This window comes from Herpailurus yagouaroundi, unplaced genomic scaffold, assembly GCF_014898765.1.
Source record: "Herpailurus yagouaroundi ecotype Mexico unplaced genomic scaffold, PumYag 194, whole genome shotgun sequence".
In the NCBI taxonomy this organism is placed as follows: Eukaryota; Metazoa; Chordata; class Mammalia; order Carnivora; family Felidae; genus Herpailurus; species Herpailurus yagouaroundi.
The window spans coordinates 921175-938686 of NW_024412425.1; the positions used below are offsets into that span (position 1 = coordinate 921175).

The 17512-nt window shown below is 56.8% G+C and overlaps 3 protein-coding genes across 3 annotated transcripts; 1 reads left to right on the plus strand and 2 right to left on the minus strand.

Moving 5' to 3' along the window:
- Positions 1-1404: 1404 nt before the first annotated feature.
- On the minus strand, positions 1405-3614 carry ZFP36 (ZFP36 ring finger protein). The gene is made up of 2 exons (XM_040445896.1): positions 3490-3614; positions 1405-2658 (listed from the first exon to the last, which is right to left on the minus strand). The coding sequence occupies exons 1-2, from the start codon at positions 3511-3513 to the stop codon at positions 1705-1707; spliced, it is 978 nt and encodes a 325-aa protein (XP_040301830.1). The 5' UTR covers positions 3514-3614; the 3' UTR covers positions 1405-1704.
- Positions 3615-9116: 5502 nt separating this feature from the next.
- MED29 (mediator complex subunit 29) lies at positions 9117-12434 on the minus strand. The gene is made up of 4 exons (XM_040445897.1): positions 12032-12434; positions 11433-11491; positions 11087-11171; positions 9117-9429 (listed from the first exon to the last, which is right to left on the minus strand). The coding sequence occupies exons 1-4, from the start codon at positions 12245-12247 to the stop codon at positions 9187-9189; spliced, it is 603 nt and encodes a 200-aa protein (XP_040301831.1). The 5' UTR covers positions 12248-12434; the 3' UTR covers positions 9117-9186.
- Positions 12435-12525: 91 nt separating this feature from the next.
- PAF1 (PAF1 component of Paf1/RNA polymerase II complex) lies at positions 12526-17317 on the plus strand. Its single transcript, XM_040445895.1, has 14 exons — positions 12526-12848; positions 13449-13478; positions 13576-13668; positions 13998-14119; positions 14208-14274; positions 14367-14468; positions 14550-14655; positions 14756-14824; positions 14909-15012; positions 15097-15213; positions 15306-15434; positions 16403-16508; positions 16617-16707; positions 16794-17317. The coding sequence occupies exons 1-14, from the start codon at positions 12802-12804 to the stop codon at positions 17195-17197; spliced, it is 1587 nt and encodes a 528-aa protein (XP_040301829.1). The 5' UTR covers positions 12526-12801; the 3' UTR covers positions 17198-17317.
- The last annotated feature ends 195 nt before the right edge of the window (positions 17318-17512 follow it).

The window sequence follows — 17512 nt, forward strand, 5'->3', positions numbered from 1 at the left end:
GAAAGGGGGGGGGGGGGGGAGGAAGGGGTAGGGGAGGCGGAGGCGGTGGCGGAAGGGGGGCGGGGCGCCGGCGCTGACGCGGGGCGGCTTCCGGGCTCGGGGCGGCCGGCTCCCCCGCCCCAGGGTGGTTCCCGCCGCCTGTTGCCTTGTATGGTCCGAGGACGCCGCTGTCCTCGGGGCCCCGCCCGACGCGGCCGCGACCCACACTCTTGGCCCGGCGAGCCCGACCCCCGGCTCGGCCCCGCCTGGAGCGCGGAACCTCGAGCTTCCGAGGACCTCCAAATGCCGAGATCCCGCAATGCCGAACTTTTCGGGCCCCGTCGGGCCAAGACTCTGCAATTCCGAGGACCTGGGGGCCTGGAAAGCCAGAATGCTGCATTCTGGGATCCCGGAAAGTTTTCCGAGACACCCAAGGGCCTCGAATGCTAAGTCGCCCAGACTACCTCTGAGATTCTGGAATCCTGAGGCTTTCAAGCTGCCTCCCCCAGGGGGTTGCGAAAGGCTGAGTCCCCCAGGCTCTCACGTCCTGGAACGCCGGGTAGTGGGATCCCAGGACGCCCCGACTTTCGGGACGCCCCCTCCCCCACTCGCCGCGCCCGGCCGCCCCCGTCCGCCCTGGGCTCGCGCCCCGGCACATTCCGTCCTCTCCGCCCCGCCCTCCTCCCTCGGCCCCGTGGGGACGGAAACATGCCGTCCCCGCCCGCGCCCGGCCGAGAGCCGGGTCGAGGAGCCCGGCTAGACGGGAACGCCTGCACCCCCGCGCCCCGGGAACTGGCTCTCCGAGTTCTTGAGGTGACCTCACCTGGCCCCGCCCTCTCAGGTGGACGGCCGGGCCAGGTGACGTCACTTCCTGCCAGGTAAGCGCCGCTGGCTGCTCAGTCGGCCGGGGTTTCGGTTGACCCTGTGTATCCCTAAAAAAGGTGCCCCGCCACCCTCCCCGCCCCTCTTACTGCTTCGAGACCGCACAAAATCCAGGACTCAAGTTTACACACAGATTCCTTTTATTTAAAAATTCCAAAAAACACAAAAATAAACTTTAAACAATATATATTACTTAATATATTATTATTATAGTATACTTATAACAATAATTATTCCATCTTTTCCAATATTACAAAAATGAAGAAGAAAAACACAAGGGAAGCAGACGACCCAATATATATAAATACTATAAAATCTATTAGAATAAATAAAGTCGTCATAAATAAAGGGCCCAATGGCTGGGGGGATGGGGCAGGGTGGGTGTTTGGCAATGGCTTTGGCTACTTGCTTTTGGAGGGAAATTTTGAGCACCAGGATTCCCCCTCAGGGGGAGGCTCCAGTCACCACCAGACACTGGAACCTCAGGGTCTAGGAGAAATGGGGAGGGGGGGGGCAGTAGGAGCCTATTATTCACAGCATTGGGAAAGAGGGGCGGGTAGAGGGCTCACTGCCTTCCTCAAATCTGCTACATATATTTTTTTTTTTTTACAGGACCCAGAAAACACTCCTGCCCCCAACACCATGAACACCGAGCTTGCACACTGGGGACCTGCCCCAGCGTGGGGTCAGGGGGGTGGGTTAATGCACTTTGGAAGTTGGAGTGGGGGAGGCTACTTGACTGAGTCCCCCAGTTCCCCACAGCCCCAGGGCCCCTGTGGAGCCCACAGCAAAACAGAAATGGCCCCCTTGAGATCCAGCTGATCTGTACCGGGCAGGCACTTCTCACTCAGAAACAGAGATTCGATTGAAGATGGGGAGGCGCCGGGGGGCTGCAGGTGGCTGAGGTGGCCCAAAAACCCCAGCCTCGAAGACGGGTGAGTCGGATCCCCCCAGGCTGCTGCCACTGCTGGCATATTCATCAGGATCAGATCCCAGGGAGTGTGCAGAGGGGCTCCGAGCCAGGCCACCCAAGGGCCCCCAGACGTTACCCGGCGTAGCCCTTCGGCAGGAGGGGCAACAGGCTGGGGTGGGGTCCCTTCGGGCCACAGGGGTCCCAGGGGCAGCAGAGAAAGCAGAGGGTGAAAGCGGAAGGTCCCCAGGTGGTGGTGGTGGGGAGCTGGAGGGAGAGAAGGAGCATGAGGACAGGGAAGGGCCTGCCAGGCCCGCTGGTGGTGGTGATGGTCTGCGGCCGGAGGGCAGGCCTGAGAAGCTGATGCTCTGGCGAAGCACATGGGGGTGGCCTGGGACAGCCAGATCCTCGCAGGGGTTGTGGATGAAGTGGCAGCGTGAGCCGTAGGGGCAGCGGCCCTGGAGGTAGAACTTGTGGCAGAGTTCTGTCTTGTACTTGGGGTGGCGACTGGCCTGGCGCAGCTCGCCCAGACCGTGGGCAAACTGGCACTTAGCCCCATAGCGGCAGCGCCCGCTCTCTGAGAAGGTCCGACATAGCTCAGTCTTGTAGCGGGATGAGGTGGTGGGGGTCGCAGTAGGTGAGGTGGGTGAGGGTGACAGTTCAGGGCCTGGGCGGGGAGCCAGGGGTGCGAAGCCTGGGGGTGGCGGGACCCAGCCACAGCTTCGACCCTCCACCAGGCTGGTGGAGCGGCCAGGCAGACGGGCACCGACCCCAGCCGGGCTGTTGTCGGAAGAGCTGAGGCTCCAGAGCCCGGAGGAGGCCCAGCCTGGGCTGGACTCAGTCTCACCGTGGTCAGATGGCAGGTCAGGGCTCAGCGACAGGAGGCTCTGTGGGAACAGGGACCGGTTAAGACACCGGAAAATGCTGGGTGACGCCCCACCACAGCTGCAGGGCACCTAAGAGCTTGCCAGTCCGGTTTGTGGGCTCCCGGCCCGAGCCCCACCTGCCCACGTTAAAACATGGGCTCCCGATTTGGAGGTTCTGAGTTTACTCGCGACGGAAGCCCCTCCCGAGGCACCCAGGCACTCCGGCTCCCCCGGCTGGATCAAGAGGAGACCCCAGCCTTCCCGAAGAGGACAGGCACGCCACTGTCCTCTCAGTTTTGAGCCTCTGGGCCTCTCGGGATCTGACCCCCGCGCCTCGGGTTCTCCAGTTTCACAACTGGAGGAGCAGGCAAACTTCACCCAGGCAGGGGCCGGGATCTCGTCGCTTTTCGAGTTCCCAGAGTTCCCCGCTGGGTCAAGGGGTGGAGAGACAGAAGTCGGCTTCCCCTCACCCCGAGACTCCAGCCCCAGAAACGCCTCCGCGCAAAACCGCGCCCTCAGCAACTACTAAGGGGGTAAAACCAGGTGTGGGACCATTTCCGCCTCCAGACAGCCCTAGTCTGAGAAAAGTCTTCCACTTTTCCACCTCCAAGGGCCACCCCACCAATGTCTGGGCCGAGCCCCGAAAGTCGCAGGCTCCATTTCACCTCTAGAGGATCGCACAGGGCGGAGAAGGGAGGCAGGGCCCCCGGGCTGGAGTGTGAGGCTCTATGGAGCTCCAGTTTGAGAAAGGAGCCGGAGGTCCCGGGCCAGAGTTTTCGGCGCTGGAGAGCCCTAGCTTAAGAAGGGGGTCAGGCATGCGGACACCGGGGGTGCCGGTCGGCGGGGGCTCACCTCGTAGATGGCGGCGAGATCCATGGCGGCGCGAACGGCCGATGGGCTGAGAAGTCGGCCAAAAGTGGGAGCGCTGAAGTCAGGCTGCGGTTGGCTGGTGGAGCCGGTGTTTTTATAGACATGAAGTGAGGAGGCGGGGCCAGTGGGGCCCGCCCGGGTGGGTGGGGCCAGGAGGGGCGCTTCCCGGACGCGCGCCCCCAGCAAGGCCCGCCCGGCACCCCGCCGGGACGCGCGGGGAGGCGGGCCCGCGACCGGGCGGGGAGTGCCCACGGTGGGGGGCGGGGGGAGGGGTGTCGGCCCAGTTTTCAAGGCTGGAGACTGAGGCGCGGAGAATCGAACTGAGCCGTGGTGGGGGCAGGGCTCCTGGGGGAATTGACCCGGGCGGGGGCCAAGAGGGCGTGCGCGGGTGAGACGGCGGGGGGGGGGGGGGGGGGGAGAGAGACGCAGAGCGAGAAAGAGACAGAAATGGAGAGACCCGAAGAGAAAAACTTAGAGACAGGGAGGGAGAGACACACACTGGGAGACGTACACTGATGGGGTGAGACAGGGCAGGGAGAGGAGGATAAGTTGGGAGACAGAAAAGACATGGTAGAGCGTCCCAAAGAGACAAACTCAAGGAGACAAGCGAGAGGGAGGGTCACAAAAAGAAATAGAAAAAGAGGGAGAAAAACAAGCAGAAACAAACACCTACATACAGAAATCCGTAGGGAACGGAGAGGGGACCAACAGGCCAGGTGGGGGATTCTGAGACCTGCCCGCCTGGTTCGGTCTCCCTCCGAAACAGCCCAGATTCAGAGAGCTTGATCGCCGTCCCCTCCACCCCCACTCGCGGGGGCGAGGGTCCCGGATACCTGGCGAGGCAGGAAAGGAGCCTCTCCTGCTCACGCAGAGCACGGCACTTCCGATCGTTTCCTCTGAGCTAAGCACCGTTCTATGAAAGTGCTTTACAGACGGCAACTCAAGGAGGTTATACACCCGTTTTGCACACGAGGAAACCCAGGCACAGAGAGGCCAAGTCACTGTCCCAAGTGCGTGTTAGTAAGTGGCAACAGTCTAACATCAGGGTCTGGAATTATGTAAAGAGTGTGCCTCCTGAGAAGCCTCCAGATTGGAAAGGAGGAGGTCTTTTATTGTGGCGGAGGGTTGCCTCGACGGAAAGGAAAGCTGTTTTGAGATGGAAGAAACGGGTCATCCCCCAACTGATGGTCGGATGGGTCTCTTTTGAATGGGTGTGCCTTGAGAGAATTCTTAATTTGCGAGGATTCCTCCCCACATTGGCAAGTGTTTGATGGTCAGGAGGGTGCGCTGAGTGACAATCTGTTAAGACCTGGGAAGAAAACTTATTCTTAAAGGGGGTCTTGGTGAGCTGGCCGCCCTGAGTGAAAACAAGGGGGTAGAAATCATAGCCATAGCGCGCAGTCATGAGGGTGGCAAGCTCATTGTGGCAGGTTGTGGCCGCGGGCTTGTGTTGAGGTGGGAAGAGTCTGCCAGGCACACCGACTTGCCTCGTCGGACCCAGCTCGGGGGAATCCCTGGTGCGGCGCTTTCTGGGGCTGAGGGGCCTTCCCGGCCGGTCCCGTGAGCTGGGCGGCTGCGGGCGGCTTTGGCACGGTTGCAGCCTCCCGCTTGCCCGTGACTCACTCGCAAGGGGCGGGGGAGGGGGGCTTCCTGGAAGCCGTGACGAGGAGGCTCGACCCGGACGCCCGGGTTCCTCTCTCGTAACCAGGGCTTCTGTCGCCTGTAAACACAGCCTGGAGGACAACGGGGAAAAGGGAAAGGGGAGGTGCCTGGCACCCACCTCCCCGCTGGGCTCCAAATCCCAGTGCCGCTAGTAGGACGGAGGCGGCGGGAAAACGGGAGGTGGGGGATACCCTGGGGTCCCCGGAGTCTGGCTCGGCTCTGGCCGCGATCCTGGAGGAGTTTCGATTCCCTGGAGACAGGGAGCATTTCCCATCCCTGAGTCAGACGGACCCCCCCCTCCGCTCCCCTATCTGCTGAGTCATCGGCCCCGAGAGCCAGTACGCTAGGGATTGGAAGACGCTCAAAGAGGCTGGAGAGGGGGCTTTGCGCGGGGAAGGGCCGCCCATCCACCGAAACACGGACGGGTGGGAGCCAAGGGCTCGGGCCTCGGCCCCTCCTTTTTCAGATTTAGGGGTCCGGGTCTCCGAACCACCTCTTCGCTCAGATGCAGACCAGGCCCCCCAGGCCCTCCTACAACAGACCCACAAGTTCGGGCGCCTAGCCCTCCGTTCTCTCAAGCCTGAGTCTGAGCCCCCAGCCCCTCCTTCCTCCGATTTGGGAGTCTGGCTCCCATCCCCCTTTCCACCCCGTCCAGGCCCCAGTCGCCCCAGATGCCCCAGCCCGGGAGGAAGTTCAGGGCAGGCCTCCTCCCCGCTCCCCACGTAGCCAACGGGAAAATCCGTGGCCCCAGCGGCGGCCGGGAATCCCCTCTGGAATGACGGTGGGGAAGGGGATGGCCGGGGTCCCCCGCGGGGTGCAGGGGGGCAGGTCCTGGGCGGGCAGAGGGAGGAGGGAAGGGGCGGAAACCAGCGAGGCTAAAAATACGGCGAGCACTTCCGGCCTAGGGGGAGGGGAACGGAGAGCAGAGTTTCCAGAAAAACAAGCGGGGACGGGAAACGCGGGGGTGTGAGAGCCGGTGCGAGTGCGCGGGCGAGCAGGGGTGCGTGTACCCGCGGCACGTGTGCGCGCCTGGTGTGACTGGGCGTGAGCGGGGCGGCCGTGCGTGCAAGTGCGCGGGCCAGCCGGTGGGCGGACCGTGGCCGTTGCAGCGTGACTGTGTGTGCACTGCGGGCGCGAACGTGCGTGCCCTGATGTGCCCGGGGACGCAATTAGAAGTAGGTGTGGGACACGAGAGTGTGCGCCCCGTTTCCTGTATGAGGGCTGTGTACTTACGGCCCCGCCTGTCACGGCTGTGTGTATAAAGGTGCGAAACCACCCGTGCCTTTGTGGTCGACGACGCTGTTGACTTTAACGGCCTCTGGCTCTAGGGAGTGTGTACTCCACTGCGGCCGTCCTCGAGGTGTATTCGCAAGAACGTGTGACCCACACACCCACCTGCACATCGAGGAGTGCACTTGAAAGCCGTGTGTGTGTGTGTGTGTGTGTGTGTGTGTGTAAAGCCACCTGTGTGTCACTGTAGGTGGCCGTGGCTGTGTGCCAGCTCCCTGTAGCTCTTTTGTGTAATGGATGGTGTTCCCAGGTGTCTGTGTCCTTTTTTGGGGGTGAGGCTGAGAACAGGGGAGGCTAGAATCTGGATGAGGTTCCTCTGAGGCCCAGTCACAAGGTAGTGGCACTGGTGAACTTTGGTTCCTGACGTCTGTATCACACATCATGGGGAGGGCGGCTGGTCACTGTTTGCCATATCCGGGGGCACAGCAGGCGCGCGCACGCACACACACACACACACACACACACACACACCCCTCTTCTCTACCTGAGAAGCATGATCTATCCCCAGCTAAGGCTGCTTTTGATAATACTGAGCTGAGTGTAGGGCTGACTCAGCCTGTGATGGGCAAAGTCTGCGATGGGGTGAAAGATAGTGGGTTAAGTGGTGATTAGAGAGTTGTTTATATGTTCATGTGGTTGGATTGTTCCTTTAGAGTGTGTTTGTGGGACTGTCACTGGGTCGGAGAGCCTGGGGACACTATGATTGTAGGATGGTGGGTTATGCTGTTCTCTGCTCTGGAGGAGGGGTGTCATGTGCGCCCGTGTCCCCATGGTCTGTTTTGCTCTATGTGGCTGTGCATCTCACGTACACCCTTCCCTGGAGTTGTGGTTGTGTACCAGCCTCTATAATCTCCCTTTGGGTCTAATAATCTGGTAAAAATCTCCATGAAGGTTCTTCATGACTTGCCTCAACTTCTGTCCGTGCCCTGTGGTCAAGGCCTCCACATTGTTCCATAAACACATCAGCACATTCCTGCCTCATGGCCTTTGCACTTGCCGTTCTTCTCCCGGTGCTGCTCTCTCTCCAAATGCCCACATGCCTATTCCCTCTCCTTCAAGTCCGCTCCAATACCACCTTCTTAGTGAGGCCTTCGTGAGCTCTGTCAAGGACTTTTTAAGTAAGTTTTATCATCTATTTAACAAATAATACATATAACATCTATTTATAGGCTATAATAATAATGAGTACCCATTACCCACCACCCAATCTAAGCTCTAATGTCTTACTAATGTCTTTTAGTAAAGTAACATAATTCTCCATATGCAAATCTTGCATTTGTGTTAGATTTATTCCTGTAGATAGCATCATCAACTAGTGCCCAAGGCCTCCACTGCCCTTCCTGAGGGTCAGCCCGACATGCCACGCACTTCAAGAAAGGAACTTTCTAGGATGTGTTCACACACACACACACACACACACACACACACACACACACACAGGGCTGGCCATTTCCCAGGACCCTAGTGTGGGGACTTGGGCTCTGGGTGAATCACAGGTCTTCACAGTCCCAGGGTTTCCTTGCAGATGTGGGGTCTAGGACACATCTGGGGAGTGACACAAGAACCAGGGCACAGAAGGTGTTGGGTGGGGCAGTCCCACAACCCGGCTGACTCACTTGAGCCTTTCACACCCCAACAGCTGAGCTTGGGCTTGCCCAGGCCTGAAAGCCATGGCTGAGCTCTCGAAGCTCTCGTTCTTGGGGAAGTGGAGAGCCTGGTGGGCTCCTTCCTCTCTGAAGCCCCCTCCCCAAGGCCTGCTTCCCGGAGCTGGGGCCCAGGCGCCTGGGTTCTTCCCCAGGACTGATGATTCACCCCTACTGGGCCCTTTTCACTTCTCCTTTGGGGCTAAAAATACAGGGACCCAGGCATCCAGCTGGACCAGGCTTCGCCACGGATTGCACAATGCCCCTAGTTTGAGTGCTGCTGACGCAGGCTCCAGGTTCGGGTGGGGGAGTGAGTTGCTCCCAGACCAGGCATGCTGAGGTCAGGGCCTAGAACCCTTTCACTTCCCCTTTCCTTGGCTGAGGACCCTGGGGGCTGGGTTGACATTGGAAGTGTTGGGGATCCCTGGACTTGGTTGTGGCCCCTGGAAATGAAACTGCTTCCCCTAGCCCCAGTTAACCTAGGGCTCCCAGAATCTGGCCTCCTTCATAATAGACAGAGTCCCAGTTAGGAATTGGGGGCAGAAGACAGCAAAAGCGGGCTAGGATAGAGATGGTCAGAGACAGGGAGACAGGAACACAGAAGCACAGAGAGAGAGAGAAAGAGAGAGAGAAAATGGCCGAGAGAGAGAGAGAGAAAGTGAAAAAATGAGAGAGAGAGAGAGAGAGAGAGAGAGAGAGAACAGACACATGCCTTAGAAGCATACAGGACAGCTAGAAAAGAACAAAATCAGAGAGACCACCCCCAAACTGGGACAGAAGCAGGAAGGATTGAAGGAGAGGGAGAGGTCAGGGATCCTCGCCCAGGCCAGGCTAGGGGAGAGCCCCTGGAAGAGGTCATCAACAAGCAGTCCAAAGTGCATCCTGGGCTAGGGAGGACAGCAGGCCCCTGGGCGAGCAAGGCCCCGCCCTGCAAGCTCCCTGCTAGCCTCTGCTGCCCCCTGCTGGCTGTGGCCACAGTGCTCGGGCGGGAAGAAAAGTCAAAGACAAGGCGGCTTTGAAGTCACTCTTCATTCCCTCCCGGTCCCCTTCCCCTACGGCCTGCCCCACTCCCAGCCCTGCCAGCTCACAGGGTGCCCCCAGGGCCTGTAGGTGGTGCAGGTGTCTTGCCCGTGACCTTGTTGGCACAGTCCAGCAGAGCGGTGTGAATGTCCTTGGCACAGGCAATCTGGGCTTTGATGACTGCCAGGTACTGCGGGTAGGGCAGGCTGTCAGGCTGCACAGCGTCCGGTTTGGTGGCTGTGGGCACCAGCGTTGGAGAGTGCTTGGCGCTGTCGCAACTCTGGGACAGGCACTCGTGTGCCAGGCGCTGTGGGCAGGTGGGCAAGGTATGGCATCAGTGTCGCTCGCCCCGCCTACTCCCAACCCCACCCCAAGGGCCAGCCTGGGGTAGCTTGCTCAGCCTCTGGACTCCCAGGGTCTTGGCGTCAGAGCCTGGCCTCCCTGCCAATCACTTGCTGGGTGACTTCCGGTGTGCAGCCTGCTCCTCTCGGAGCCTGTTTCCTTCGCTACCTCATCAGGCAAGGACGAGAACGCGTGTGAACAGAGAACACGAGAACAGTGTGAGAGCCACGGGCACTAGCACGTCACCTTAAGTGCTAACTGATGAATGTCGGCCAGCTATTACTGTGACTGTCCTAACTGCAGCCTTTGGCACTGGCAGTGACTTCTCCGATGACACCTGCTCCTGGGTTTCCTCCTTCTTCTCTGGCTGCTCTCTCTAGACACTTCTTAGTCTACACAAGCCTTAAATGGGGGTAATTCCCAGGTCCCGTCTCCTCTCCCACCCTCAGGCACCACTCAGTTCCCACCTCTGCGCTGACACCGCATCTGTGTCCCCGGCCTCCCCTGGAATTCCAGAGCTCTCATACCCTCCCCACCAAAACGTTCCTCTTCCTGGGTCCCTGTCTCAGGAGCCTGTCTTGGTGCGGCCTAGCCCCCTTGAGTCCTGCCATGGTTGCCTCCTGGGGCTCCCAGCCTCCACTCTTGGCTCCTCGAACCCATCCTTCGTTGGGCAGCCAGAGGCATATTCCTAAAGAAGCCAGCAAGCAGGTCCACGGTCTTCTCTGCTTAAAACCCTCCGTGGCTCCCCAGCGCCCACAGGGCTATATTCAAAACCCAACAAGCCCTAATGCCTCCTACACCTCAGTAGCAAAACTGAGTTTCATGAGATTCCTAAAGGAGAGTTCAAGCAACAGCCTGTTCCTTCTGGCTGGAACACCTTTCTACCACCACCAGGCTTCTCAAATTCTGGTTTTTCTTTCAAAACCTAGTTCAAAATGATGACGACGACACTACAGGAAACATTTGCCACGTGCTTAGTACCACGTTCAGCTTTTTACATATGTGATCTTGCTGCCTTTCCCCAAAGTTAATTTCTCAAAGGAGAAACCCAAGGCTCACAGGTGGCAATTGGTGGTCCATCTGATTCCAGAGGCTGTGCTCTTAGCCACCCACTCTCCCCAAAACTCCTATGCCTCTTTCATTTATGTCTCAGCCTCAGCTCAGATGTGCTTTCCACCAGTAGCCCTCTCTGAGCCCCCTCTCCTTACCCTACCTTAGGCAGAGTCAGGTTCCTTCTCTGGCCTTCTACACTCCCCTGAGCTTCCATCGCTTTACTTTTTTGTTTTTTCTATCATTTTAATCCTGACACCTCCCCTATCATATCAGGCTATGTGCCTCCCCCATCATAGCCCTGACTTGTGTGGGCTGGGCTTTTCCTATCACAGATCTGACCACCCTGAGCTGTCATTGATTGAGGACATATGTCACCCCAGTGAACTGGAGGCTTTGTGAAGGCAAGGATCAGGACAACACTGTGTCCCCAGCATCAGCTGATGCACACATCTGGCCCACAGGAGGTGCTCAGTGTGTGTGTGTGTGTGTTGACTGACTGAATGAGGGTTCCTGACGACCTGGGGACTGAGGCAGGATTGTGGTGTCCCAGTGTCTAGAAGGCCCCTTACCAGGCAGAGCTCCAGCTGGTCACAGAGTGCGTAGAACTCCTCCAGACACTTGTCAAAGCGCTGTATAGGTCCGTCACTGCTCTTTCTGTAGTCCAGGAGAAGAAGGTGACTGGAGAATGGATTTCCAATCTCTGGGATGTCAGTGTCTACCCAACCAAGTATCCATCAGGAAACCAGTTTAGGCCCAGAAGCCCCAAGGCAGGGCCTAAGGGACTGTTTTAGAAGAAGCAAAAAGAGCAAGGCCAGACGCTAAGGAGTGGGGCTTGAAAATAGAAGGAAGGTGGGGGGAGGTGGATGGGAATCCGGGTATGAGTTTCTAAGACTAGGAAAAGGGGACTGTACTCACTGTCCGTTGTCAATGTTAGTGTTCTGAATCAAGTTCTGGGCTGCGACTTTCATCAAGGTCTAGTTTATAAAAAAATAAAAATGCACGAAATGGAGAAACAGAGGGGGATGCTTTTGGTAGATCTACAGTCTTCCTTAAGATCTATTCAATTTCAGGCCTTCTCTTCATTTGGCACGTCTCCTCCTGTCAATCCAGAATAGCACCTGTATTTTCCCAGAAGCCCGCTCTCATCCAGGGTTCTCGCCAGTAATCTCCCCGACAGATCTTAGATCCTCCTTCACCCACCAATCACGGGCAGAATCTCTGTACAGGCTGGTCCCTTCCTCAGGCTTTAACAACCAGAGCCTTTTTGCCCCTTCAAACTCCCTCCCACTCGAGTTCCGGCCATTCCCAGGCCTAACATTCGCGCTTATCCCGCTCACACTGTAAATCAGCAGAGCTTCGCTTTGGCCTCATCAAAAGGGCCAACTCATATTCCCGTTCCCTGCCTAACGCTCCTTTGCTCTCTCCCACACTACAGAGTCCCTCTGCCCTCCCCTGTCCCCCTTAGAGTCAAAGAACCAAACCCCGCAATCTTCACGCCGTTCCTAGCCAATCACCTGCAGGCTCTCCTTCAACTGCGGGATGAGCATCTTATAACGCTGCACTGGATCGAAGTCCTGTTGCTGTTGCTGCAAAAGCCCGCTCTGGGCAGGCCCCACTAGCTGTGCTGGTGGTTGCGGCTGCTGCTGGGGACCCGGGCCACCAGACGAACCCGGACCCGACACACCTGCAGCGGACGAAGCCGCAGCAGCCTGCTGCTGGGACGCAGCCATCTTCCTCGCTTAGCGCGCCGGAAATACGCCACAGGCGTGTCTCCCGGTTTCTTTCTAGCTTCTGTGTTTCCAGGCCCTGTTTGCGCGTTAGCTCCTCCTCCCAAGCAAGTCAGCCAATGGGGGGAAGAATGACTACCCGCACTTGACGCTCAAATAAAACGTCATACGGAGATACCGATTCACCAATCACAAGAGGTTTTTCCTCCTTCGCTCCGCCCTTTACCCAGCTATTTACCAATCCGGGTGTGGGTCTAATACGGACTCTATTTCCCAGAAGGCCTCGCAGCTTGAGGCTACTTGTCGGGTCCTCAGCGTCTTGGCGGCAGTTGGTGGAGACGGAGCTGCGAGTCCGTCTTTGGCGCTGCCTGCGCGTTTACCTGAGTCTCTACAGGAGCTCTTCTCACCAGCCCACATCATTCCGACCCTGCTTCCTCAGAGAGCGGCGCCAACCCGAGCCTTCCCTCGGATTAGGCGTCCGCCGACGTCGGTACACCCTTCCGCCTCTCCCCGCGGCTCAGCAAGGACCCCGTCCGGGCTTCCTTCGCCTTGTCGCCATGGCGCCCACCATCCAGACCCAGGCCCAGCGGGAGGATGGCCACAGGTAGGCGCCACGCCACCTGGCTGCACCGCTTTCCTCTGGGTCTATTCACGTTTCGGCGAGGCGGGGGGTCGGGCTCGGGTATTCTCCTACAACGTCAGCAGCCCCCTAGGTCTGCCCGTGATGTCATACCCCTCCCGCGAACGCCGTGACGTCACCGAGCGCTCACCTTTGACATAGGGGGGGTAGGTTCCTTCAGGGGTGGGGTGCTGCTCCCTTCTCCCTGCCATGGAGTTCAGGGATTAGACTCTTGGGAGGCTAAGTAGAAGGGGTTGTGCTTTTAAGATTCCAGTCAAGCGTTTGGAGACCCCCTTTTCCAAAATCAATTGAGTACGTAGTTGTATTAAAGCACTTGAAGACATCCCCTCCAAAAGGGATTGAGCAGCTGGCTTCATTCATGGAAGCATCTGCAGACACTTGTTTTTAAAAGGAGTTAAAATACTAGACTCCCTCCATTAAAGTACTTGGAGCACCCCTCCCAAAAGGGATTAGCATTTGTCACCCCCTTCTCCCCTCTTTTAAAAGCTTGGGGGCCCCCCCCCCCCCCCCTTTCTGTAAATCCTGTTCATCTTTCTGTCAATGTCTTTCTCTCTTACCTACCAGGCCCAATTCTCACCGGACTCTGCCTGAGAGGTGAGCCCCATTGTGTTTTCTCAGAGGGATGGGCCTGTGGGGGCTGGGAGCAGAGGCGGGGCAGCAGGGGCTAGGTTTTAAGCTACTGTATTCCCAGGTCTGGAGTCGTCTGCCGAGTCAAGTACTGCAATAGCCTCCCTGACATCCCCTTCGACCCCAAGTTCATCACCTACCCCTTTGACCAGAACAGGTGAGACTAACATGGAGGATGGTGAAACAACCCACTTTGAACAGGAGTTCCTTGAGAGAGAGAATTGCTTCTCTTGTTGGCCGCTTTTTTCAGAGCCTAGAACACTATCTGGCATATGGTAGTAGGTGCTCTATAAATATTTAATGAATGAAACCATCGGTGTCTAAGTCTTTACCCATTGAAGAGCCAGCCTTCTCACTCTGAAAAGGGGGGGAGGGGGGACACTGCGTTTTGAGTTCTTCCCGGGAGAAGCTTGGGCTCTGGAAAACAGGGATATGAAGGGTAAAGCTGGAATCAGGAAACCATAATAGGTGTGTTTCCCCACCCAGGTTCGTCCAGTACAAAGCAACTTCCTTGGAAAAACAGCACAAACACGACCTCTTGACTGAGCCAGACCTGGGGGTCACCATTGACCTTATCAACCCTGACACCTACCGCATTGACCCAAATGGTGTGTGAGAAGGCAGGGAGGGCTTGCACTAGGCCAGCAAAGGCTAGGACCTCCCTCATAGTCTTCCTGGCCCCTTGTTCTCCTCTAGTACTCCTAGATCCAGCTGATGAGAAGCTTTTGGAAGAGGAGATTCAAGCTCCCACAAGCTCCAAGAGGTGAGTGTGTGTGTGGAGGGGGGACTGGAGATGCGGGGGATCTATGATGGGAGGAGGGTGATGGGTCCTTGGTGCCTAATACTCCACCCCAGATCCCAGCAGCATGCGAAGGTGGTGCCGTGGATGCGGAAGACAGAGTACATCTCCACTGAGTTCAATCGTTATGGCATCTCCAATGAGAAGCCTGAGGTCAAGTAAGTTGTGGTGGGTAGGAAGGGAAAAGTGGAGATTTCAGGTGTGTTCAGTGACTCCTAAAAGCCTCTCTTTACTCCTAGGATTGGGGTTTCTGTGAAGCAACAGTTCACTGAAGAAGAAATATACAAAGACAGAGATAGCCAGATCACAGCCATTGAGAAGACTTTTGAGGACGCCCAGAAATCAGTTAACTGAGGGACCGGGATGGGATGGGGGTGGGAGGCAGACCAAGGTGCAGCTCCAGAGCTCCGCATCCTCCTCCTCACCCTGTTTTTGACCCCACCAGATCTCCCAGCATTACAGCAAGCCCCGAGTGACACCGGTGGAAGTCATGCCTGTCTTTCCAGATTTTAAGGTCAGATCCAGGGCAGGAGGCAGAGAGAGGTAGCCTGCCATCTCTGCTCGTCCCAGTCTAATCCCAGTGCTCTCCGTCCCCCAGATGTGGATCAACCCATGCGCTCAGGTAATTTTTGACTCAGACCCAGCCCCCAAGGACACAAGTGGTGCAGCTGCGTTGGAGATGATGTCTCAGGCCATGATCAGGTAAGTAAGTGGCCCCACTGCCCACCTTGACCTGCTTCTCATTGCCCCTTTGTCCTCACTCTTCACTGCTCTTCTCCCAACCAGAGGCATGATGGATGAGGAAGGGAACCAGTTTGTGGCCTATTTCCTGCCTGTGGAAGAGACACTGAAGAAGCGAAAGCGGGACCAGGAGGAGGAGATGGACTATGCACCAGATGATGTGTGCGTGGGGTGTGGGGTTTTGGGGACTGAAATTGGGTTTTCTTTTCTCCTTCATAAGGAAGAAATGGAGCTGACCTTGTTCCCCTCACCAGGTATGACTACAAGATTGCTCGGGAGTACAACTGGAATGTGAAGAACAAAGCTAGCAAGGGCTACGAAGAAAACTACTTCTTCATCTTCCGGGAGGGTGATGGGGTTTACTACAATGAGTTGGAGACCAGGTACTTGGCACACTCCTCCCTCGGATTAGCCTGGGCCTGTGCTTTCGAATCAAGGTCCTGGGGTATGTGGGAACTACCTTGGAGGTCATTTGTACGTAAGGATGGGTCGTGTGCATTTTCAGTAAGAGCAGCAGAAGCCTGCTCAAGCATGTGACCTGGGCCTGGTTTTAACATGAGAGCCCAGAAAGAAATCTCAAGATTGAGCTTTTTTGTAGGGTAGATAGCCAAGTTTCTTCTGATGTCAATAAGAGACTTCACGTGAAAGTAAACATAGGCAAAATACAGAGTAATATGTAAAATTAGCATAAATAGTTTAAATGAAATCCTAGATACCCAAATTAAAAATGTGACCTCCTGCCCAACTCCCCCGAGAGCTAAGTTTATTCCTGTGCTAGGGCCCTTGGTATAATTTGAGGGTTGGGAAAGGAAGTGTGATCCTGGGTTTGTTGAAAGCAGAGGTCACAAATTCTGATCCTATGTAAAAGGTGGCACAGTGGGCTGGGTGGGCTCTGGGTGACCTGGAGCTCTTGGCAACCTCCAAGAGGCACCATGACCTAGCCCAGCAAAGGGCTCCAACCTATTGTTACTATGCTATGGGGGTTGGGGGAGGGGAAGTCCCAGTCGGGCCATAGATTAACATTTTCCAGAAGCCAGCAATCTAGATTCTGTGCTTGAAGTGTTGGTAACTAATTCGCCTTAAAAATCTCTTATGGATACTCCTATATGTGTATGTGTGTGTGCGTGCACGCGTAGACGCTTTATAAGTACAGGAGATTGTGGAACTATTATCCTTCCTTTCTCCTGTATCCAACCCCTAAGTTTAGTCCCCTTCTCAAACTCGCATTTATTCTGGTGTGTTCTGGAGTAAGCAGCGGTAAGGAAGTAAGAACCAAGTCAGACTAGATACCAGAGTGGGGTCTTCAGATGCATTTTCTACACACACCTCTCCACCACCGTGCCCGCTGCAGGGTCCGCCTGAGTAAACGCCGGGCAAAGGCTGGGGTTCAGTCGGGTACCAATGCCCTGCTTGTGGTCAAGCACCGGGACATGAACGAGAAGGAATTAGAAGCCCAGGTAACAAACATCACTGGCCCAGGGCACCCGTAGAGAGTGGTGGTGGGTAGGGAGAGACGCAGAGGCCTGACAGAACACCCTCCTTCCCCTCAACCATGCTGCTTCCAGGAAGCACGGAAGGCCCAGCTGGAGAACCATGAACCTGAGGAGGAAGAGGAAGAAGAGATGGAGACAGAAGAGAAAGAAGCCGGGGGCTCAGGTAAAGCTGGACAGGCCGAACCCCAGGAGCCCTGGGAAGGGTGGGAAACTGGGAACTGGGTCTCACCTCTCTCTGCTCCTTTACAGATGAGGAGAGAGAGAAGGGCAGCAGCAGTGAGAAGGAAGGCAGTGAGGATGAGCGCTCAGGCAGTGAGAGCGAACGGGAAGAGGGTGACAGGGACGAGGCAAGTGACAAGAGTGGTAGCGGCGAGGACGAGAGCAGTGAGGATGAGGCCCGGGCCGCTCGGGACAAAGAGGAGATCTTTGGCAGCGATGCGGATTCAGAAGACGATGCGGATTCTGATGATGAGGACAGAGGCCAGGCCCGTGGCAGTGATAATGATTCGGACAGCGGCAGTGACGGGGGTGGCCAGCGGAGCCGGAGCCGCAGCGCCAGTCCCTTCCCCAGTGGCAGCGAGCACTCAGCCCAGGAGGATGGCAGTGAAGCAGCAGCTTCTGATTCCAGTGAAGCCGATAGTGACAGTGACTGAGTCCCAGGTCCTTCAGGGTTGGTGCAGACACGATTACAATGCGATTATTATGCGCAGGAAGGCACTTTTCTTCGGGTGGTCTATTTGCGAGCCCTTCGCTTTGTTCATTTCCCTCCTCTGCAAGCCTTGCTGTTAATAAAGCCAGTGTCTTTTCCCTTTACTCCCCCATCCAGCCCTATGGTCTCATTCGGCTTACACCTCGCCTTCCCCCCACCCCAGGAGCTCCAAGGCCTCAGGTCAAGGCCACTAGGTTTTCCATGAAATGTAGCATAACAAAGGTCAGAATCCTTTTTTTTTTTTGTTTTGTTTTTGTTT